At 42.0% G+C, this 23041-nt stretch overlaps 2 protein-coding genes and 1 long non-coding RNA gene across 4 annotated transcripts in view; 2 read left to right on the top strand and 1 right to left on the bottom strand.

Annotated features, from left to right (window-relative positions):
* LOC117579624 overlaps window positions 1-13506 on the bottom strand; it is a 45951-nt gene extending 32445 nt beyond the window's left edge. The window contains exons 1-2 of the long non-coding RNA XR_004573505.1: window positions 13330-13506; window positions 8461-8587 (exon numbers count right to left, since the gene is read on the bottom strand). This is a non-coding gene — a long non-coding RNA (uncharacterized LOC117579624). The remainder of the gene's footprint in view (window positions 1-8460; window positions 8588-13329) is intronic.
* A 2634-nt stretch (window positions 13507-16140) lies between these two features.
* LOC117579166 (chromatin modification-related protein MEAF6) lies at window positions 16141-17332 on the top strand. Of its 2 annotated transcripts, none has more exons than XR_004573448.1 (4): window positions 16141-16358; window positions 16427-16640; window positions 16699-16955; window positions 17019-17147. XR_004573448.1 is itself a non-coding variant. In XM_034264927.1 (4 exons), exons 1-4 carry the CDS (start codon window positions 16212-16214, stop codon window positions 17219-17221), a joined length of 696 nt encoding a protein of 231 aa, XP_034120818.1. In that variant the 5' UTR covers window positions 16142-16211; the 3' UTR covers window positions 17222-17332. The 2 variants fall into 2 exon arrangements, 1 of the variants encoding a protein (XP_034120818.1); XM_034264927.1 differs by having other exon boundaries at window positions 16142-16358; window positions 16699-16830; window positions 17019-17332.
* A 1499-nt stretch (window positions 17333-18831) lies between these two features.
* Window positions 18832-21306, top strand: LOC117579613 (transmembrane 9 superfamily member 3). Its single transcript, XM_034265548.1, has 5 exons — window positions 18832-19108; window positions 19182-19739; window positions 19803-20536; window positions 20606-20836; window positions 20904-21306. Exons 1-5 carry the CDS (start codon window positions 18992-18994, stop codon window positions 21046-21048), a joined length of 1785 nt encoding a protein of 594 aa, XP_034121439.1. The 5' UTR covers window positions 18832-18991; the 3' UTR covers window positions 21049-21306.
* Window positions 21307-23041: the final 1735 nt, after the last annotated feature.

The following is a 23041-nucleotide window of genomic DNA, read 5'->3' as shown; positions in this document are numbered from 1 at the left end:
GGATCGTTCCTCCTGCCACCAAATGCTACTGTGTGCGTAAGAAACGCTGGGCACCGGGGGGGAAATATAAGGGGAATCAAATTGAATCACTTCACTTTTCAACAGTAACAGAAAAAGTCAAGAAGAGACAGTGCCAGAGCAGAGATGCGAGCTAAAGAGAAACAGAAACTGAGACAGAGACAGAGAGAGTGACCGAGAGAAGTGGCTACAAAATCTGGACAATGAATCTGGGGAGGGGAAATACTCATAAACAAGCGCGTGCATGGGGCGGCGAGAGTGTTTCTCGTTTTCGGGGACCGGCCAACCGACCGGCCAACCATCCGACCGCTGTCCGTGCGCGCTCTTTTCCATTTCATTTTGGGTTCTTTCTGGCCCGAAAATGTATTAACGAACGAATCAAAAAAATGAGAAGGTCAACAAACCCAGAGAGCCACGTTGCTGGCGAGAGATGGAGCGGGGAGCGCTTCTGACCACTGACTGAGTGACTGTTGGTAACAGAGCACACGCATTGTTGTTGGGTTTTTTTTCTCATTATATTTTGTGCGTTCGTTGAACTCCAACGTTTTTTTGGGAGTTGAGCAATCGTTTTTATTTTATTTTGTTTCGTTTCGTTTTTCTTTTCATTCCTTTCTTGTGTTTGTGTGTGTGTTTCGCTTTGTGTGTGTTGCTCGTCTTTCATGTTCCACAAGCGAAAGACTTAAGCAACAAACCTGGCCCAAAAAAGTGGGCGCGTCTGGCCTCAATTTTTCCGCTGAATCTGTCTCTGGGCAAGATTTGCCTACCGTGCAAGGACAACGGCCAAAGGGGTGCAAAGGATTCCATTGAAAAGAGAAAGGCGACAACTAATGGGCCAGAAAAAGGAGTAGGAGTGCGTCGAGCGAACCCTTTGACGGGTTGATTTTATGGCTTTATGACCGTGTCCTTGGCCATAATTAAAGAATTGTTTAGACGGTAGCCGGACGGAGACTGCTGCCATTTCCGCAATGGGAAAATTACAGAGCGAGAGCCGAGGGCCACATCCTTTCACATCCTGTGAGCCAGCAACATATGCGTTACAATCGATTGTTCGGGGATTGTGTAAACATACCAATTTCTCTCGATCCTTTCTCCGGAGGGTTGGAATATCATTTTTCTCCATTTCACGCAATCAAATTGATTGAGGATTCACGCATTCCCCCATCCCCATAGCCCATGCTCGCAGCAGCCGCACCTGACGCCGGCAGACCCTTCCCTTCCCTTTGCCTTGGCAATATTCTAGCGGTACCTGCTCCTCCTTGATGATGATATTCAAATAAAGCAATCTCATGTCCTGGCTGCATAGATAGAAGCGAAGGGAAGAGGACCTTCATCAGCACACAGGCAGGCAGGTAGGTAGCGCGCAACATTCCTTAATCCTTGCCTCAATCTCATTTTCAGCCGAATGAAAATATGTCTACGACTGATTCCACTCCTGCGAGTGTTTCTCAAGCGGATCAAAACGAAAGGATTACGGTAAAAATGTTGTTTTCTAACCATTCTTCGCCGTGTTTATTGTTCTATTGTTCCCACTGTTTGTTTGCCTGCTGTCTGCCGAGGAGAGTAGCAGCAGCATCGGCATCAGCATCAGCGGCAGCGGCACTGGAAGTGGGTGTAGGAGTAGGAGTACGAGGCAGGAGTAGGAGAGGGATACAACACCGAAGCGTAGTTTGTAGGCGTCAGAGGCGGAACTGAACGTCGGAACGTTGAATATTGCTTCATTTCATTTGCTTGTCAGCCAAGTGAGAATTGCGAGAAATGGAAAGGAGCAACAACAGCAGCAGCAGCAGCAGCAGCAGCAGCAGCCGCCACAGGAAGAGGCAAGGCGAGAGGCAGAGGCCACATAGCGGTTATTGCACTACCCTGTAGAATTGTGGGTGTTATGATTATGATCAGATTTTTGCAAATAGGAAATGCAACTTATGCACATAATAAAAGTATGAAATTGTAAGTTCTACAAGTACAAAGCCAAGAAAACAATTTGCGTCTGGAGAGAACTTAAGCAAGCTCTAAGCTGTAATTGTTTTGAAATTGATCTAAAATCCTATGTGCCGCATAGATACAATTAATTGGAAATAAAAGTTTTTGTAAAAATATCTTCGGACTATTCCAGGCTTTTCCACAAATATATTTCCGTAAATTAAAATCCCGAAGCCGCCAGCCGACAATAACAAGTATCCGAGTAATAAGTATCCGAGGAGAAACCATTAATATTCTAGGGTACTCCAAAGGTCGACTCCCTCAAATAGCCTTGCTTGTTCGTACATTTCTTGTTGCTGTTGTTGTTTTACCTCTTTCATTATTTAAATTTTATTTCTTGGCAAACAGGAAACTCGTTTCGATTCGTTTCGTATGTCTCTGTCGCTGTCGTTGTGTGTGTCTCAGCATTATGTCAAAAAAGGATGCATTGTCAGAGGCATTGCATAACTGTAAATGCAAAGCATAACTGTTCATGCAAATGTGTGTGAGAAACCGTGTCTGTGAGTGGGTTAGCAGTTGTCTATGAAGCAGCAGCAGGCATACGGCAGCAGCAGCAGCAGCAGATGAGAGGCAGCAGCAACAGCTCCAGAGGATATCAAGCTGAGCAACGGCATGGAATGATCCGAACGGATATCAATTATGACAACATGTTGAATGAAAACTCTGCTTAAGGGTTGGGGCCTGTACAGAGCAGCTGACGCTGCAGCACCGTTAGGTCGGGTCCTGGCTTAGATTTTTATTTTGGGGTACTCACGGGAAGTGATGGTAATGGAATGGCAGCAGAGGCAGCACAATTTGTTCTTTTCTTTGGGGGGGGCTATGTAAATGTACAGGACATCTGTTTGATGGGAAAACCTTGAGGTGGAAAGAAAGACTGGCATTGGAAGGGAAAGAAATTAGATCATAAGAGCGCGAAGATTCTTTGGTTGTTTAATATTTTACTGAAGAAATAAATATTTAGATTTAAGAGAACTTTGCTGTTGCTGCTGCTGCTTTTTATGTACCTGCTAAGATTATAAAAATGTATTTTTCGAGCTTCCAACAACTTTTAGACAGGTTTCAGCATTCCTCATGCTCTTTCATCTGACACCAGATAGAACTCTTTAAACATAACTAAACTAATCAATCATCTGCAGCCATTTCAGCATTTCATCAAATCTGGAAAAATACTGGTATACTCCCCACTCCAAACTCTTTTAATCGCTGCACCTATCCTCAACCCAAATCTGAGAATAATTTGTAACTATTCTCTAACAAAATCTTCCACAACTTCTGGAGCTTCTTCATGAATAAAACATAAATTTAGCAGAAGTGCAAATAAATCTATGCAAAATAGGTTAACAAAATCCATGCAATAAAACTCGATCTGGTGATAACTCAACTTTATGCGACCAATACTTAAGACTTACAAAAGTAGAGGAAATTGAAATTACTTTGTTCTTCAGCAAATGCTGGAAATAAATGTTAAATAAATGCAAATGAAATTCAGCGCAAGTTCCCCACCAAATGATATCTGATTAATGATTTGGAGCCTTGCTAATTTCCAATCTTTTTTATGCTAGTATTTTGTATGCTTTTGAAATAGTTATAAATCAAAATTTTCATGCAAATCTCCGCCGGATTCGCCCGCCCCATACGGGGAGACCTCTCAAATGTATGTGTGGAGAACGCGTGTTATTCAAATTTATGCACGAATTCCCATGGAACAGAGACAGAGACACAACACTCCGAGTGCGGAGCTGGCGCAGAGAGTTCTTTGAACTTTTGGCTGCGACTATAACGATTATGTCTTCATAGTAGGTTCAAAAAGCTAAGCTCTGGAGCTGAACCACGGCCTCAAGAAACGAAAACGAAATAACATCATCATGACATAAAGGCAAACTTCCAAAAAAAAATAATAAAGAAAACAAACTAACTAAAAACTCCACCGACCGACACCGACATAAAAGTTCATTCGCCTCACGAGTAGACAAATTAGAAAAATTAATACGCCGCTGACTTTTCAAAGACCTCCCGAAGAACCTCTGCTCACACTCACTCTCCCTACCATTCCCGAAAGAGATGCCTTTCCCCCACCGACACAACGAAAAGCCGAAAAATAAAGAAGAACACATCAAAAGTGCGTCCAAAATGTTGTTGTTATTTTTGTATTTTTCTTTCGCTGTCGTTTCCATTTGCTTTTTATGTAAGCAGCAAGAGAATGTAACAAACTTTTGGTGGGTCTGAACTTTTGGGTTTCTTTCGGAGAGTCGGGGTAGCCTCTATGTATATTAAGTTCTGTTCTGTACTGTGGTTCGTTTTGGGCAGTTCATTGACCAGCAGACAAAAGAAGAACCTACAAGAACCAAAGACAAAGCACGGCCAGAAGAGCCCCGAAATGGCAATCCAACCAAATGAACTTTAACACAAAAGCCTAGGCGGGTTCTCTGGCTAGAACCCAAAATTACCCAACTTGGAGAAGAGAGGGGAAGAAACAGTTAAAGCGAGAGAGAGAGAGAGAGATGCAGGTAAAGACTCAGTCGGTCATACTTTCAAATTGCATTAAAGCAGAGGATGGGGGAAAGGAAAAAAACTGCAATCGGTGGACTGCAGTCAGAAGAATGAAACGAAACGAAACGAAACGCAAGAAAGAAGCGCAGAAAGAAAGCCTTTCTTTTTGCATTGGAAAAACTGGTTGCAAATGCTGTAGTAAAGGTGCGGGGGGAGAGGAATGAAGCTGGAGATGGAGAAGGAGAAGGAGAAGGAGAAGGAGAGACACACACAGAGATTGGCAATGAAAGTATCTGGCGCTGTTTGGCCACACTCTCTTGGCCGGGCCAACAGCTTCTCGTGCGCGCCGTAGAAAGAAAGAATTCTTCTACTTAGATTTTTGCGGAAATGTTCGTGTCGCTGTCTCTTTCTTTTTGCATCTACCTGTCTCTCTTTACTGTGCAGTTCAAGTGAGTACGTTGAACTTGGTCTCTCTGTACAGAGAGAGAGGAAGAGAGAGAGACACACACAGGCAGAGACAGAGACAGAGACAGAAGTGGAGTAGCAAAAGAGATGACAAATAATTAAATGGCAGCAAAAGAAGCAGCAACGCCAGCGGCAGGTTTCGTTACAGATTTCGGTTAAGCGATAAGACCACAGAACCATAGCCAGAAGATCATCAAAAGGCTATTACAATTGCATATAATGGTGGCTGCAACGCGCTGGGAATTCTAATGCAACCTTTCCCTTCCCTGTGCCTCTCGGGTTGCGGTTGAACTCGATGTTTTCCATGGATAAGAGCTGGAAAAATTCTTAAATTGCACATTCTCTGAATGTCTGTTTTTGAAGTAGAACAAAACTGAGCAGAAATTATGGTGAGATAATCTAGGAAATGCTAGGCAAAAGCACTTGGAATGTACTTGTAAAGTGAGTGCTGGCACAGGCAAAGAAATTGAGGGAGAGCTTGGGAGAGGATCAAAGATGCCTTAGTTAAAAATCAGGTGCCCAGAAAGCAGTCTATGCTCAAAGCTCAAACTTCAGTCTCCATACATTCCTAGAATAATAGAGACAAATCCTTTCTAGGATATCTGTGCGGCAGCTTCATGTTCATGCCATTCTTGACTTCTTGCCACCTTCTACCAAACAAAACACCTTCCTAAAAAAACTTCCACTAGCCTCATCAGTGGCCCACTTAAGCAGCGGGAGAGGGAACTTCCCCCAAACGGACAGTCGAATTCCCCAGAATGTTGACGAAATCTATCATGTTTTTCTTCCAGCCTGGTCTCCGCCTGCAGTTCACTCACATTTGGCCCTAATCAAAACGGAACAAAAACAAATGAGTCACAGATCTGGTTAACATGGTTGTTGCTGTCGCTGTTGCCGTTCATGTTCATGTTGATGCCACATATTCATGGTCAAAATTTCCATGCCCAATGAACGGAAGAAGGGGCATTCGTTGTTGTTTGCGATTACACTTTCGGTTAGTGTGGCTGGAGACTGAGACTGAGTCAAGCCCGTTAGCCCAGTTCCTTATGTGCAATATTCCCCGTCGATTCCAATGAAAAGAAACTCTTTAAATGAGTCAGTCCTCCAGTCCGCAGTGTTATCGCAAAAGAAAGACAGATGATGATGATGTTCATGATGGACAGACAGAAGCAACACCATAATGATGATGATGATGATGATGATAATGTTCCCCGCACAGAAGTCATTGACTTCATAAGGCCTCCCTCTGCCGCATGTTTACACGCCAAATTATTACAGATGAACAAAAAAACGAAGCTAAAGCTCTGGATCCAACTCCGGACTCCACGACGGAGTTGAAGTTAAAATCTTGGGCAGGTTCAACGACCGTTTTTGTAACACGAACGAAACGAAAGAATGGTTTGGGGCTTGGAGCAGAGAGAACCTTCTTTTAGCTGCTTTCAGTGTTGCTGTTGCTGCGGCAGCTACTGCTGCTGCTGTTGTTGTTGCTGTTGCGAATAAGAACGCGAATATCAGGCAAAACAAAGCGAGCGACGATGGCCAACAACTTTCACCAATTTGTTTTGCTTTCGCAGTTCTGGAGACGACGACTTCGACGACGACATGACGCTGACAGCAAACGAAAGACTTCGACGACAAACAATTGACAGACTTGGCCCAAAGGCAATGAGCCAACGCGTCTTCCACTCCCACTCCCCATACCAATCCCAACCTGTATTTAAGGCAGAACTCTCTGCAGAGTTCTATATATATTATACATAGATTTATTTATAATGTATGTATTCTGTCTTTTTTTCTAATATTATTTCGAATTTTGCTTTAATAACTTTCCCATTAAAAGCTAATAAAGGCGCAGGCCACTTCCGGCCAGAGCGGGGTTCTGGCTTCATTTGATTAGCAGACAAATAGAACGTCACGTTCTGGTCAAGACCCCTTCTCGGCATAGAAACCCCCCTTCCACCCGTTCCCTTTCTCTCTTTGGTTTTCCCGCCCCCCCCACATGCATGTACACAAATATTCATGCCCCCCTTTGCTAATCAAATGCCTCGTTCAATGTTCTGGAAGAGTCTCCTCGTCGTCGTCGTCGTTTCTGTATTCTCCTCTTCTCTCGCTTCGTCTTCGTCTTGGCTCATGCGTAGCGGTTAGCTTACGGTACTTTTCGTTTTCATTGCACGTCAGCAGCAGCGGCAGAAGCAGCAGCAGAGAGCAGCCGAAGCCGCAGCAGCAGCAGAGCTGAGAATGTTTAGCCTAGATTCGAGCGCAGGTTCGTTGAACTGAACGACGGCTTCGGCTCCGACTTGGACTTCGTGCGCGCCTTCGTTTGTCTTCAGTGCCTGCCTATTCTTCCACCACTCATTCCAATGCTGCTGTTCTCTGTCTCTTCTGCTGCTGCTGCTGCTGCCACTGCTGCTGCCTGGTTCTTCTCGCAAGTTCGTTGCCTAAGTCTTTTCTTTCTGGGTTTATTTTTTTTGGGCGTGCAATCAAAAGCCCGCCACTGGATTAATCATATTAAATGAGCTTTGATTATACAAAATTACAAATACCACAATGTTAATCTAATTTTCATGGGAATATAAGAATTAATTCAAGAAACAAATTCAAATAAAAGTTGCAGCAGAGGCTTAGCAAATTAGAAGGAATATAAACAGAACAAATAGCTTGAGGAGTCCCAAACAGAAAACAAATTCACCAAAAATAAATGTATTTATCAATAATACATAAAAAATCATTCAGAATCTAGAACACAAAAACCAAACTTATATGAAGAACAATTCCCAACTGAATATTGTTACAAAATGTAAGAAAATAATTCCTTTCGTTGCAAGTATTAGAAATGCAGTAGCAAAAGTCATCAGAGAAGAGAAAGAGTTCTGCAAAAAAAAAGTAGAAGAAGAAAAGGCAGTAGAAGAGGCAAAAAAAGTTGTAGCAGTCGGGGCACAAATGCAGTTGCAGTCGAAGAGTAGGAGGGAGGGTAAGAGACACCAGAAACGGCAGCAGCAGCTGAAGTCGAGGCTGAGGCAGAGCCAGAAGCAGTTAAAGCCAATGACCGCAAGTAACTTACATTTGAAAAATGTGTGCAAAAAGCACAGCGAAAGGAGACTTGCATACATATGCACACACCAAGAGAGAGAGAGAGAGAGAGAGAGAAAGAGCTAGAGAGAAAGACAAGACAGCGAAAGAGAAAGAAAGAATGAGAGGGAGAAAGAGCGGTGCAGTTGCAGCAGAATATAACAGTACTCGGCGGTAGCTTCGCGATTCTTTTGCTGTCCAAAGATGCCAACCGGTCCCCCCAAAGAAGCATTTTCCAAGAAAACTATCGAGGGAAAGGCGCAAAAAACACACACAAAAAAAAAAACACCAGAAAAAGAGTTTTTCCAGAGCCAAAGTTCTTTGGCTTTTGGAAAACATTCACCTCCCCATCTTGACGGAGGTTATTTCAGAAATGCAATTATGAAATACATTCCATTTAATTGGCTATTTATGAGACGAAAGACGTTGTTTCTGACTTACCCGTCGTTCACATCTGATGGCCCATCGAGTGAATGTGGGAGGGAATAAAAGAACGTACGCGAACGGCCACCAAACGGTCCTATTGCGGTCTGTTTGGGTTTGGGTCATTCTGGTCAAGTCTTGTCAACTGCAAAAAAAAGAGAGGTGAACGAGTATAAGAGGCGTGGAGAATGTGTGTGGTAGCGAAAGGAATTAGAATGGAAAGAACAATACCGAGAATGGTTAGAAAATGTATTGGGTGCTCAGACGAAGGATCTGGGAAGGGGTTTTAATTTCCATGACAGCAAGAAGCATTTCCTTAAAGATATTTAATCGAAAAAGTACAATTTTGAATAATTTTGGGATCTTTTACTAGCTATGGGATTGGCTGTTTTCAGGCATAGTTTTATTTTTTTTTTAATCCCAAAATGGAAAATATATTCTACAAAGAAAACGATTTCAGGTAAATAAAATAATATCCAGCTATCTTTAACCAACGCTTAATAAAATAAAATTAATAAAATATTTGCAGTTTGCAACTTTAGCTGCAAAATGTAACCAAAGAAAAATACACTTTGTACCTCAATACTCCACGAATCACTAAATTCCTTCAGCCTACATTCCAAACGTCTGGCAAAGTACTCCCAGATTTAGTTATGTTATCTTTCAGCATCCCAACCCACATATCATGCTATCTATCCCGCAATCTCCCATCTTCATCGCCGCTGGATAACCTTCCAGCCACCGCAATTGATGTCAAAAATGCATTTTGTTAACCACAAAAAAAACGTACAAAAATTGCAACTAATTGAAAATTGCCAGCCAAGAAGTATCTTTCTTGGCCATAATCATACTCAATGGAAAATGCAGCTGGGAACGCTTCCCAAACAACAGCAGAAAGCAACAAAGAATAAGAGTTCTAACCACAAAAGAAATGGCAGCAGCAACAGCAGAAGCGGCGGAGTGGCAGCAGCAAAAAAATGTTGCACAAAAAAGAATTCCCAGTGACCTAATTTTTGTACTTGGATGCAGTTTTTTGCTGTTGTTGTTTGTGGCAATTGTTGTTGCTGTTAGCGTTAGATTCCCATTGTTGCTGTTGTTGTTGGTGCTGCTGCGGTTCTCTGTCCCGGAAGTTCTTTGCCTCATGCACCCGATAGATCGAGGAACTTGCAGCTTGCAAATAACTGAAATTATGCCTCAGCCTTCTACTTCTTCTTCTGGCACTTCTCTGCCTCTGTCGCCCCTGCCCACTCTTTCACTAGTTTTTCCATCTTCCACATTCAAATTATAGAGTAGAGCCTTAGCGATTGGATCGATTCTTTTTTGGTGGGGTATTGGATTACTCTGAATTTTCATAGAACGTTTTGGCCATGGGCGATTTTGGGCTTTGGAAAACTTTGTGTCGAGTTTCCCGTTGAGACGAATTTCCTTTGCCCCAGAGCCAAATACGGAAAATTGCACTGTTTTACTCTATCTCTTTTTCCCTTTTCTAGATTCCCTCTATTGCCGGAACACTCACTCCCTTTGAGACCCGCGTTCTCTCGACGTGTCTCTCTCTCTCTCTCCGTCATTGTGTCGTTCTCTTCTGTCAATTGTTGGACACTTTGTATGCTGTAACAGGAGCGTAATAAACACTCGCCTAACGGTGCTTGTCTCTATTCTCTGTAGATAAATTTTTTTGCAACCAGAGAGTGTGCGCAGCAGCGGGAAATGCAGCAGCAAAAAAAACAACGAGCACAGGCCAGAACGAATGACTGGAAAAGCCAGAGAACTGTTTGCTGTTCGCTCCGCTAAGTGAAATGCTGCACTGAAGTGCATTATAACCGTACATTTGCTCACTCACACACACAATTACACACACACAGATATAGAGATGCATGTACTAGTTGCAGAGCTATGCAATTTTCCACTTTTTGCTTTTAACGTGGCTTGAATACGGATTCTGCTGCCTTGAGAAGAGGCCAAGCGAAGCTCAGATTTTACTTGGCTTGTGGGGCAGTTCTTTTTTTGGGTAACTTTTAATACTCGCATAGATAAAAGTTAATATTTGAGAGGAATTATACCAATAAATATAAGCAAGAATTCTTATTTAAATAGAGCAAATACGGAGCAGCAATCACAGATTTTAGAAGTAGGAATCCAAGATCTTTGAACTCAATGGTAAATAAAATGATTTTCTAACTAAGATAAACTACTTATTTTTTTGAAGAAGAATATGCCCATAAAGAACACAGCTACCGAGAAATAAATAAGAATAAATCCTTACATTTCAAAACTAATATTTTCAGCAAATATTCTTCCTCAAATATAATTCCTCACAAATATTTCAACAAATCTAGCAGCAATTTTTGTTTGCGTGGCTCTCTTGGCTAGAATTTTGCCATAAAGTTTAGCGAATTTGATTTTGGACTGCAGGAGAAAGCAGTTTTTTTTCGCTTCTTTCTTTTCTAGTTGCAACTGCAACTGCCACACCAATACCAAGACCGAGGACCAAGAGACCAAGAGACCGGAGAGTGCGCTGCGCATGCGCAACTCTGTTAGAATGCAATTTTCTGTTTCGCTTCTCTTTCTCTATGTGCCTGTCTGTCTGTTTGTGTGTGTATCTATGTTTGAACTTTGAAAAGTGGGTGAATGTACAGTAATGTTTGCTGCATGCTCAAATGCAATGCTGCAAGCCACAACAGCAACAACAAAACGTGGCAAATTCGTGACGTTCTGTCAGGGCCAAAATGGGCAAAAAGAAAATCCAAAGGGAGACCCAGGCCACCAAGGGGATATGATTTAGGGTTCTAGCTGATGGCATTTCTCGTACCCAATAAGGTAATTGCATTTTTTTTACTGTTTGTACAAGTAAATCAATAAAATTCGTGAATTATTGTAATTGAAGGAATACCGACAAATATCATTGGGACATTTGAATGTCTCATATCTTTAGCTGAAGAATAGCGAGTTAATGGGAGTATTATGACGCCTTCAAAATGTAGTTAAAACACATTTAAGCTACTAAACATTCTTAATTGAGGTTCAAAGGAAACTTGCTTCCTGGGATTATTAAAAAATAGATAAAGAATATTCAGGGTTAGGTGCTTGAGTATAAAAGAGCAGGGAATAAACTATGAAAATGTATTACTTAGCCGGTAAGCAAATTTTCTTGTCCAATTCAATGTATGTAAAATATGTTATTAATCAATTTGTTTTAGTTTCTGGGAGGTTTGTTGACGCTGACCTACTTGACGATTTAAAACAAAATGCAGAAAATAAATTGAATTAAAGCTATAAGTAAATACAATACAGGTAACAAATTGTAAGCCAACTTTGGGTTAGCTTGTATATTGTATAAATAAAATAATAATAAAAAAGCTACCTTATTTACAAGTACAATTTATGTTTTTCTTGCATGTATTTTAGGCTTTATATATTTTATATAATATTTCCGTAGCCCCATTTTATAGGTAGTTGCCTTTTGACTCTGTTGTTGCAGTGTTGCTACTGCTGTTATTGCCGTGCGTTCCATCTGTTGTTGAAGGCCACGGTAATCTTGAACTGTTTTATAAATTGGCACACTTATGCAAAGTCAACGACTCGTTGCCGCCGCCGCTTGCTTTCCTCTCTCTCTCTCCCTCTCTCTATCTGTCTCCGTCTCTGTTTGCGGCTTGGTGTTTCCCCTCCATCCACATCACAGCACGAAGTGGCAGAAAAACAGTTAACTGACTTCGTCGCTCGTGGAGCTTCGTGTGATAGCCGAAAGCCCAGCTCAAGCAAGCTCTCTCCGTCTGTGTGTCTGTCGGTCTGGTGTGTCTGTGTGTGTGGAGTTGCATAACTTTCATGCCATCGCGCAGCCAGCATGAACGAAGCGCCACAAAAGTTCATTCGCCTCGTGCACTCCATTCCATTTGGTCTTCCTCCACCAATCCTCCTCCTCTTTGGACTCCGCCACCACCTCTTTCCTCTCTCCACTTCTCGCTCTCTCCCAACTGTCTGGCTCTGGCTCTCCTTCTCTTGGTTGTTTTTTTTTGTATTCTTTTGCAGTCTTTCAGTTTGCTTTTCTCTTTTTACAGAGCTGTGGGGCTTTCGTTTGCGTTAGGAAAAAAGTTTTCTCTGTGTGTTTCTTGTTGTCTTGTCTCTTGAAAAAGGAATGTTAGTGACGTTTTTGGGTGAATGTGGTTTTTGGGTAGAAAGAGCAAGACAGAGAGAAAGAGCGGCAGTGAAAGAGGAACTTCGATGGAGAGGCTGAGAGATGTCGCCGTCGTCGTCGTCATCGTCGATCTGTGTGCAGCATTGTTAAAGGTCAGTTCTCTTACCTAACTTTGATTGCATTTCTGTCTTCCTAACTCCCCTCTCTTGTTTTTTTGTTGGTTTTCGTGTGGAATTTGTGTTTGATGTGCGTCAATAGGCTTTTTGTTTTTTGGGCAAACAGTTAAAAGGGTTTGTTCAGTGAAAATAAATAGTTAACCAAGGTAATAATATGCAAAAGGTGCTAAAGGTACACGGAAATTCTCAAGTGGCCATTAGAAGGTTGTAAGGAAATGTTCAGCAAACAGAAGAATATCAGGTAGTATAAGGAAATAAACAGAATTAGCCTTGGAATCATCAAATTTCGTAACTATTCTATATATTTCCTGTACCAAATCAATTAAAATGAATCTAAAAGGTTTTAACAACTATTGCAACAAACTAGCCAACAATTATTCATAATTAACCTCAATTTTCAATGCAAACGCAAACCTTAACCCTCAGCCTGCCAGCAGCAGCAGCAGTGGTGGTGCAATCACGCCCTCCAAATGGGTTAAAACAATTAAAATGGATTACCAAACAAAAGGCGTTCAACTCCATGGAGAGTCTGGGGAAATATAATTCTAATATGAGCCAGTATGTGTTCATTATACTTACAATTTACAATTTTTGTTTGAAGTCAACAGACAAAATAGTTCTCTCTACACAGCACCCGCACTCCGCACCCGCACCCCTTTTCCAACACAAATTAAAATGCACGCGAGAGCGATGCACACGAACAACTACAATGATGATGGCAAAAAGCTTTCAAAATTGCCTAGAACAAAACCGAAACGATAAAAACTGCATGCGAGAAGCCCACACAGAAAAAAGCAACAAAGGCAGCAAACAGCAAATGCAAATTGTGACGCCCCACACACATGGGCTACGATAGAGAGACAGAGAGGGAGAGAGACAGCCCCCCATGATGGCCGCGACATTCAACTTGAACTTTTTGCGCACTCGCATGCGCTCGCTCTCTCACACAAAGCACTCAACACACAGCAGAGCGGGAGTGCATAGAAAATAATCAAGATCAAGTTTCTTCCGGCATTTTGCACAACAACAAAAACTAGAGCTTTGGCCAAACAGCACAGAGAGAGAGAGAGAGAGAGAGAAAGAAAGAGAGTAGGAGAACGCATAACTGCGCTCGATTCAGAGTGCAAGAGAAAAAGAGTATCGCGTAAAAGAGAACACACTTATTTAAGAGAGCTTTGCCTAAGCTTGTGTGCGAGTGGGTGAATGCTTTACGGCAAGTGCATTTTCTGTTGCTATCTCTTACTACGTGTATGATGTCACTGTTGGTGCTTCCGACGCCGACGCTGCCGCTTCCTCTGCCCTTGCCCAAAAAATGGTTGAAGCTTTGATTTCCTGCTCATACCATTATTGAGCTTAGATTTAATTTAATAATTAATTATGTTCATCTTTCTTTTTGATATTTTTCAAATTCTTTATTTTCCTTTTCTTGCTTTGTCTTCCTACTCGTTGTTTAATTATTGCATTTTCTTATTGCTTTTATTTAAGTCAATCATTTTGCTTTACATTTTTAAGCAGTTTTCCATTTCTGTCCAAAATCTGACAGACTCATTTTCACTCGGGAAAGCGCTGCTATATGTGAAATTCTTGGAAAAGTCGAAAACACACTTGCAACTGCAGCAACAGCAGCAACTGCAGCAACAACAGCGTCATCGAGGCAAGCATTGAACTCGATTTTGTTTTCATTGCCGCCTGAATTTCTAAAACGCAGCTAATTAGTCGAGAGTGTTGCCTCTGCCTCAACCACTGCAGTTTCTGTTGCTGCTGTTGCTGCTACTGCCGTTGCACTTGCAGAGTTGTGGCTGCTTCTTTAGCTGTGTTCCACTTTTCTGGCAGTTTTCCACTTTTCCCCCAGCCAGTGGTGCGACTGCTGCAGATTTCACACGCGGCCAAGCAATTCATCATAAAAATTATTGTAAACTGCAGTCGATTGGCAACAGCGGGGAGGGTGGGAGGTACTGGCAAGATGTTTGCTTAAAACCGAAATGAAAATAAGTTTTTCCAAGTCCAAGACCACGGCCCAGCCTGCGCCGCTCCTTGTGTGTGTTTGTTTAAATAAAATGAAAGTTTTTTTTTTTGCTTTTGGCGAACGCGCGCGCCAATGTTTGACACACATAGAAGGCGGCGGCAGTCTATCAGTTAGTCAGTCAGTCAGTCAGTCTATAAGTCGGTTAGTCCATCAGTTGGTTGATCGGTCTCTCAGTCTGTTAGTGGAACGTGGCAACAGACTTTGTTTTAGTCAAAGACTTGCAACGGTCGTTGCCGTTTCGCTTTTGCTGTCTTTCCAGTGGTTTTTCTTTTGCGTGGCATTATGATTTCATTTTCTAATCGAGTTCGTCTTCGGGTTGATATCGTTTTCCAAGCAGATTTCATTCCGCGTTGGTCAACAAAGAAAAGCGAGCGCGCGCGTGAGCGATGCGAAATAAAATCACGCATACGCCGCGTATGACGAAAGTGAAATAGGCAAGGCAAGGCGCGAGCCATAAAACCGAGGCGGGCGGCCCAAAACGAAGCCAAGTAAAATAGAAACAGGGAGCGACAAGAAGACAGAGAGCGAAAGGCCTACGCAGTGGGAAAGGTAAAGAAAAATGGAAAGAGAAAGAGAGGAAGAGGCAATCGGGAGAGAGCGAAGGCACAGCTAGAACGGTAGCGCTTCACTTTTTGTTTTTCGGCAGTTCAACAAACTTTTGGGCACCAAAAGAAGAAGGCAACTTGGGTCAATAAACTACAAAAGCCGCCACACCATGGAGATCGTTAGGCGATGATGATGATGGACGCTGAAGATGAGAGCCCGGTCTTTTGTTTTGGGGGGAATGCGCACATAAAGAAATGCCATTCAGTGGGGTCAATGGCAGACATGCGCCGGCAGAAGAAACTGTAGTATGTAAAGTGCAGGCGGTGGAACATTGTAGAGAAATATACGAAAACTGCTGGAAAGTCAGAACAAAAGAAAAACTAAATCCCTTAGAATTGATAGCTAAGACAATTAAATACCTTTATTTAAGCTAACGCATAATTCCTTTTATTATTTCCAAATTCAAATTATAACCGCTCTTTTGAGTTCGCACTCCAACTCCAGCAGATGGTGCTCGTGAGCATAAACACCATCGCCCTCTATGGCCAAAACGTATGTAGCTCTTCAAATCGACATAACGCCTATCGATAATTCCGTAGCAAAATAACCATCGATACCATGGAGTGATAGAATCGGAAAAGTCGAAAAATTAATTGATAAATCGGATAAAATTATAATTTTAGCGCTGAAAGTCCTAAGTAGCTGGTAATTGAATATTGAATTAAATAGCAAAAACGAGGAAAATTTTAAGGTATATTTTTTTAATTTCGGTATATTTTTGACAGTAGTGCGGTATATTTGATCAATAAATCCGCGGTCACACTGATGTGAACATATTTACCAAATTTCAGGAAAAGAAAAACAAACAAAATTAATAATTAGGCACAAAATGAGTTCACCGACAAGTAAAAATGCCAGCGAAACAAACGGGAACAAGCCGAAGAAGTCGGGCAAAACGAATTCGAACGCAAAAGGCGGCACACTGGACTCGCGCGGGGAATTGGCGGACCTGATAAAAAAGAAGGCAGAAACTTCGGTAAGACACACACACACACACAAACACGAGGTAAAACAAACAATTATAGCAATCTTGTGACCACACAGGAGCAACTGGCTAACCTCGAGCGACAGATATATGCCTTTGAGGGCTCCTATCTGGAGGATACGCAGCTGTGCGGCAACATAATACGCGGCTGGGAACGCTACCTCACCTCGAACAAAGCCACCAACTCAAAGGCCGACAAGCGCAATCGAAAATTCAAGGAAGCAGAGCGTTTGTTCTCCAAATCCAGCATTACCTCAATGGCTATATGTAATCGTAAGTGGCGCACGCCTCTAGGAAATTCTATTCTATGCGTCCCTTTTTCGTCTGCCAGCGGAGCGTGCCAGCGAATCGGACTCCATAACGAATGAGGACTCCAGCGACAATCAGATCTCAATGAACCAACATACCACCACTGCCCATGATGGGGCAACGACAATCAAGAGCACACCAAAAGATGAAAAGGGTAAGGTGGAGATGCCGTTAGATCCAGATGAATTGGATGTGGTGACTCCTTTAAAAATAAGATTTTACTAAGAAAGTGTTTAACACAAAATTAGTTTATAATTAATACCCAAAAAAAAAATGAATGTATGTATCCCTAGGACATCTAGAGAAGTGCGTCCATTAACGTTTTCCATTTTTTCGATACAGATTCGCCCTCGCATCGCAACGAGGGAACGAGCCTGTCTGCCAGCGGAGGAGGAGGAGCCGGTACGGGTAGCAGCGGTTCGGGAGGAACCAACAAAGATATATTGGGTACACCCACGTCCACGACAAAAAGCAAACTCACATCCAGCTCGAGTGCCACGGCGAAGAAGAGCGGACACATAAACAAGAAAATACGCCATCGATGATAGGGGATCGGGTTCACACTACACAGGACAGTTAACAACAAATCACTCAATGAGTTCAAACAATTTGAAATTAATTTTTAATTACAATAAACGAAATGTAGAATTAAATGAGTTTCGTTTTCGTAATTTTCAATTCCTTTGCTGCCCTATAAAAAATTGTTTTTGAGCCGATTTAACAAGAACTCCATACAGAAGAACAATACTCCAATATCGTGCGGAAAAATCGGATTTTACCCATAATTATGTTGTAAAGATAGAAGAACTTTCCCGTTCCCTTTCCCCTTCAAAAAAATAATAGAATTTCCTGTCTTTAGTTGCGCGGGCAGTTTTTCAACCTTTTTTATGATATCAGTTAACATACATGTATGTGTCTCTACATGTTACATACACTGTAACACTGTAAATACCTTGCTTCCAGAAGGAGTGATTTGAATGTCTGAATTTGTAAAATATTAGGTCATAAGGTATACAAACCAAAAACAATTAGTATTTAAAATACGTCAAATTGATTCTTCAAACGGATTCAATTATTTTTTCAGTGTTAAAAGTCTTTGCAAGCTTGTAAAATCAAATAGAACATCAAAATCGAGGAATATAATTTGGGACTACGGTATATTTTTATAATGAGAAGGTATAATTTGATATACTTTATCGATAGTGCCGCAGGAAACTCGGGCTGGGAAAACATCGATAGTGGCCACCATCGATGGTGGAAATAGTGTAGGTATTCTAGATTACCCTAGAAACAATAGCCAAAGTTCAAATGAAATAGTTACTCATCCGTATTATAAACGCAGTATTGACGGCAGTTAAGATATCTAAAATAAAAAGATACAGCAAAACTGTAATTCTCTGCGATAGTCAAGGCGCCTTAAAGAAGGCTCTGAAGAGAAATTAATCAAATTCATGCTTAACAGACGAAATCCACCTCAACATGGACAATTCCTTTACGAGCAAATTTATTGTGCACTGGATACCCGGTCACAAGAATATTGTCATTAATGAAAAGACTGATATACTAGCCAAATCAGCCACTATTTAATTTACTCCTAACATTCGATGTAGTAATATGAAAAGTTAAAACAAAAGTTCAGACGGATTGGAACAATGAGTACAAGGAAATATCAAAAACCAACGACATGATATTATCAGGAAAAAATATAACATTTTGCATCGCTTTAAAGCCTCTTTTTTTAGAGAATTGGCCAAATTTATTGAGGCAAATTTGGAGTTGTGAATCGAAACACACTGGATTTTATTCAGGTCGGGTTAACTCGGTGCCAAAGGAAGTCACCTTGAGGAGCAACCTTCTGTTGTTCGTACTTGCTGAGGCAACCTTCTGTTGCAATACACCTACATATACACATCAATCCATTTCACTACTATATATTTTGTTAAACTCTTACACACGACCACACTTTAAACTAAGCATCATATTGTTTAAATTATAAGAATATACCAATGCAACACAATGCATGGTCTCATTAACAACCATCGATAGTCAAGAAAATATCGACAGCCCGATCATCGAACTGAAGTACCTGGTCAATGCGGACTCATCGTCGTGCGACTATCAAATTTCGCGGCAGCGATTAAATACCAAAAAAAAAAAAATATAATAATATTTTTCTGTCGGAAAAATTATTGTTTAAAAAAACATATTCGACATCATATCCTGTTGGGGGAACTCAACGACATCTGACACAGGTACAGCTCCTGCTGAACAAACGCTTAAACGTCGACAAACACACGAAAGCAGTAATCGCCAGCATGGGAACGGTGGCAGAACAGCAGCAGCAGCTACGGTTCCGTGCAATTTGTTTATGTCTGCTTGTCGTCGGCAGCTGCTACGTGTCGCAGTCACAAGCGGACGAGCACAATCACAAGGTGAGTTTGCGTGCACCTGAGCGAGCGCTTAACAAAATGCATTCTGCATTCTACAATCCGATTCCCCTTCCAGTACAATGACAGAGAGGAGGTGGTCCTGTGGATGAACACAGTGGGGCCGTACCACAATCGACAGGAGACATATGCCTACTTTTCGCTGCCCTTCTGCAGCGGTGGCAAGTCGTCCATCTCGCACTACCACGAAACGCTAAGTGAGGCGCTGCAGGGCGTGGAGCTGGAGTTCAGTGGCTACGAGATGGACTTCAAGACGGACGTGCAGCGATCGACCATTTGCATGGTGACGCTGGCAGACGAGAGCGTCAAGGCCTTCACCTATGCGGTGATGAATGAGTACTGGTACCAGATGTATATCGATGGCCTGCCCATTTGGGGCAAGGTGGGCGAGCGTGACGAGCGCGATGGCAAGTACTACATCTTCACGCACAAACGCTTCGACATTGGCTACAATGGCCAGCAGATTGTGGACATAACACTGACCACAGACGGTCGAGAGGAACTGAAACCAGGGTCACAGATCAATTTCTCGTACGAGGTCAACTGGAAGCCTACCAAGGTGGAATTCAAGAATCGCTTCGACAAGTATCTCGATCCAAACTTCTTCCAGCACAGAGTGAGCTTTAACATGACATCATCCATGCCGCTGCTCAGTGTTTTATGCTTTCTTTTCTTGCAGATCCATTGGTTTAGCATTTTCAACAGCTTCATGATGGTCATCTTCCTGGTGGGCCTCGTGTCCATGATTCTGATGCGCACTCTGCGCAAGGATTATGCCCGCTACAGCAAGGATGAGGAGGTGGACGATATGGAGCGCGATCTGGGCGATGAGTATGGCTGGAAGCAGGTCCATGGCGATGTCTTCCGCTCCCCACCCCACACTCTGCTCTTCTCCGCCTTGGTCGGAGCTGGCTATCAGCTCATTTCTGTTGTATTTTGCGTCATTATGTTTGCCATTGTCGGCGAACTCTACACGGAACGCGGCTCCATGCTGTCCACCGCCATATTTGTGTATGCCGCCACCTCACCCATCAATGGTTACTTTGGTGGTTCACTGTATGCCCGCCTGGGCGGACGCCTTTGGATCAGGCAGATGCTGGTCTCTGCCTTTACAGTGCCTGTGGCTGTTTGCGGCACGGCCTTCCTCATCAATTTCATTGCCATTGGCTATCACGCCTCGCGTGCCATACCCTTTGGCACCATGGTGGCTGTCACGTGCATTTGCCTGTTTGTTATTCTGCCCCTGACCCTGGTGGGCACTGTGGTGGGTCGCAATTTGGATGGTCAGCCGGATTTCCCCTGCCGCGTGAATGCTGTGCCGCGACCCATACCCGAGAAGAAGTGGTATATGGAGCCGCTGATTATTGTGCTGCTCGGTGGAGTGCTGCCCTTTGGCTCCATATTTATTGAGATGTAAGCGGAAAACCTTTAGAATATTGCAGGGAGATCCTCTAATCTTTTATATTTGTTTCCCCTTTGCAGGTACTTCATCTTCACCTCGTTTTGGGCATACAAAATCTACTATGTCTATGGGTTTATGTTGCTGGTCTTCACCATCCTGACAATTGTTACTGTCTGTGTGACAATTGTGTGCACATACTTTCTGCTCAATGCGGAGGACTACCGATGGCAGTGGACGAGTTTCATGGCAGCGGGTTCCACTTCCATTTATGTTTATGCCTACTCCTTTTACTATTTCTTCTTTAAAACCAAGTGAGTCTAAACTTTGCCTACATTATTCATGGGAAATACTAACTAAATCTTTTTTGCCTTTTTGCAGAATGTTTGGCCTGTTCCAAACGGCCTTTTACTTTGGCTACATGGCGCTGTTTAGTGGCGCTTTGGGCATCATTTGTGGCACCGTCGGCTATGTGGGCACAAATCTGTTTGTGCGCAAAATTTATTCCAATGTGAAAATAGACTAGAAGGAAGATCAGTTGAAGAACACCGCCCCCCACACTGATCGGAAACACGTCGTCTACTATTGTATTTATTTAGTAGAGATTTAGTTAACAATATTCTTTGTGTGTTTTCTTTTGCGTGGTCTCTCCCTTCCCTGTTTATTACTGTTTCGTTTCTCAGAGATAACTTCTCATGTTGGTGTGAAAATGAATGCCAGTCCCATGTATTCGCACCAAAGATTAAATATTCAATTTATCTATGCATAGGCATGGCACAGAGTATGAGGACAGAGTTAAATAATTATAGAAAAAGGAACAACTTGTGGTTCTAAACTGAGCGTTTAGTTAGTTGCATTTAATAATTATTCTATAAAAAAGGGAAGCAATTTTGTCTTGTTTATTTTTGATATTTTAATTGCGAGCAATTAATCAATTCATAAATGGGTAAAGTTCTTTTATTGATCAACCAATTTATTATGCAAAAATGCTGTCAAAATCTTCTTAAATTCTTTTGCAATTCAAAGCATTTGTTCTACGAATTGTTGTAGTACTTCAAGTCTTTTCTTCATTAACTAATTTGTTCTCAAAAATACTTTAAAAGGCTTTTTAGACACGAAAACCCTCCAACTTAATGTCTTACGATTCCAAAACCCTTACGCTCTTTGCCTACGTACAATGGCCCCATGTCTATGCCATGGATATACCCAAGCAATAGGTATATGTTATTATTTGTAAACTCTATGCCTAGAAAACTTATCAAATCTATGCAATTGCAAACAAAAAGTGTGTGTGACTCGAACTTTGTTGGCGCCAATTAAGTTTATGTACGATGCAGAAGAAAAAATGTGCTGATTAGCGTTAGTCGATAATCTAATAATAATAAAATAAAATTCAATATGAAAGAAAAGGCAAAACACAAAGCCGGCCGCTGCATTCTTCAACAAGATCGTTTTCTAATCATTGACCCTCAAATGGTTGCCAATTCTTTTGCCATTAGCCATTAAGCTTATCTGTCAATTTATTAGAGGACTCCAAGTGCTAATTTCTTCTTATTTTTGTTGAATATTTTTTGTCTTTTTGTGAAATTTGCGGGGAGGCAACAATAGCGGTTCAAGTTCGAGTACTTTTGGGATTATTCCATGACAGCGTAGAGTTGATAAAGGTTTTGGGTTTGCATTTTTGTTTTGTTAATTATTGATAGTGTTGGGCATAGCTTTTAAGTTTAGTTCTTAGTCTGTGGTTTAATCTCTTCAGAGTGGGTTATACATACTTTAGCAATGATTGGATTGGACCGATGCTTTGTCTGTGCTACAGCTTAGCTGATCGTTTCTAGGGCCCAAATGCCCAATGTCTTTAGCTATGCCCCAACGGCTCTTATCAAAGCGCTCTCAAGGGGCCGGGCTGGCCGTCGCATGGCGCTCCCTGGAAGTCAACACTCATGTGTGGAGTGCCACTAATGACGCTTGTATTCTGAGGGGCCTTTGTCTAGTCCGATATGTCGGAACTGTAACAGACGGCGAGGAGAACCACGAGCCAGAATGAAAATTTGTTATTTGTTTGGATGACTTATGCTAATTTCTGTTTAAAACTATAACGGCGCTTGTTGGAATGTTGGAGGCGAAAAAAGAAAATCCCATTGACTGAAGAGTTTTAATGTGACACCCAAGCCCCCAGCCCACATAAATGATTTTGATTTAAACAAATTCTACGAGCAGATTGACATTTGATGCACCTCTAGATGGTTGTATCTGAGAACTGGAACCCCGCTGACCCAGTTTGTGTGTCCAAAATGTGGTTTGGTCTGCCAGCTAATGATGCTCCATGCTTATCTTGTTGCATAAATGATCATAAATGTCAGAACCGACGAATGTTGATAGCATTTTCGATACGAGAACAGTTATGGGCCCAAAGAAGGTGATGCGGGAAATTGTATTTCCCTATTTTATTTACATATTTAAATGATTAAGTCCAACTCAAGAGGCTAGAGGCGTTCTTCAGGGTATAAAAGATCGGTTCC

This window comes from Drosophila guanche, unplaced genomic scaffold (genome assembly GCF_900245975.1).
Source record: "Drosophila guanche unplaced genomic scaffold, DGUA_6, whole genome shotgun sequence".
NCBI classification, from domain to species: Eukaryota; Metazoa; Arthropoda; class Insecta; order Diptera; family Drosophilidae; genus Drosophila; species Drosophila guanche.
Note: the sequence above shows the minus strand (reverse complement) of the source record. Positions and strands in the feature narration are given on the sequence as shown.

Coding starts and splice junctions, on each gene's coding strand:
- LOC117579166 (XM_034264927.1), top strand. CDS start 16,212: ATGAGTTCACCGACAAGTAAAAATGCCAGCGAAACAAACGGGAACAAG. Junction 16,359..16,426: donor AAAAGAAGGCAGAAACTTCG/GTAAGACACACA, acceptor GTGACCACACAG/GAGCAACTGGCTAACCTCGA. Junction 16,831..17,018: donor CACACCAAAAGATGAAAAGG/GTAAGGTGGAGA, acceptor TTTTCGATACAG/ATTCGCCCTCGCATCGCAAC.
- LOC117579613 (XM_034265548.1), top strand. CDS start 18,992: ATGGGAACGGTGGCAGAACAGCAGCAGCAGCTACGGTTCCGTGCAATT. Junction 19,109..19,181: donor CGGACGAGCACAATCACAAG/GTGAGTTTGCGT, acceptor TTCCCCTTCCAG/TACAATGACAGAGAGGAGGT. Junction 20,537..20,605: donor GGCTCCATATTTATTGAGAT/GTAAGCGGAAAA, acceptor TCCCCTTTGCAG/GTACTTCATCTTCACCTCGT.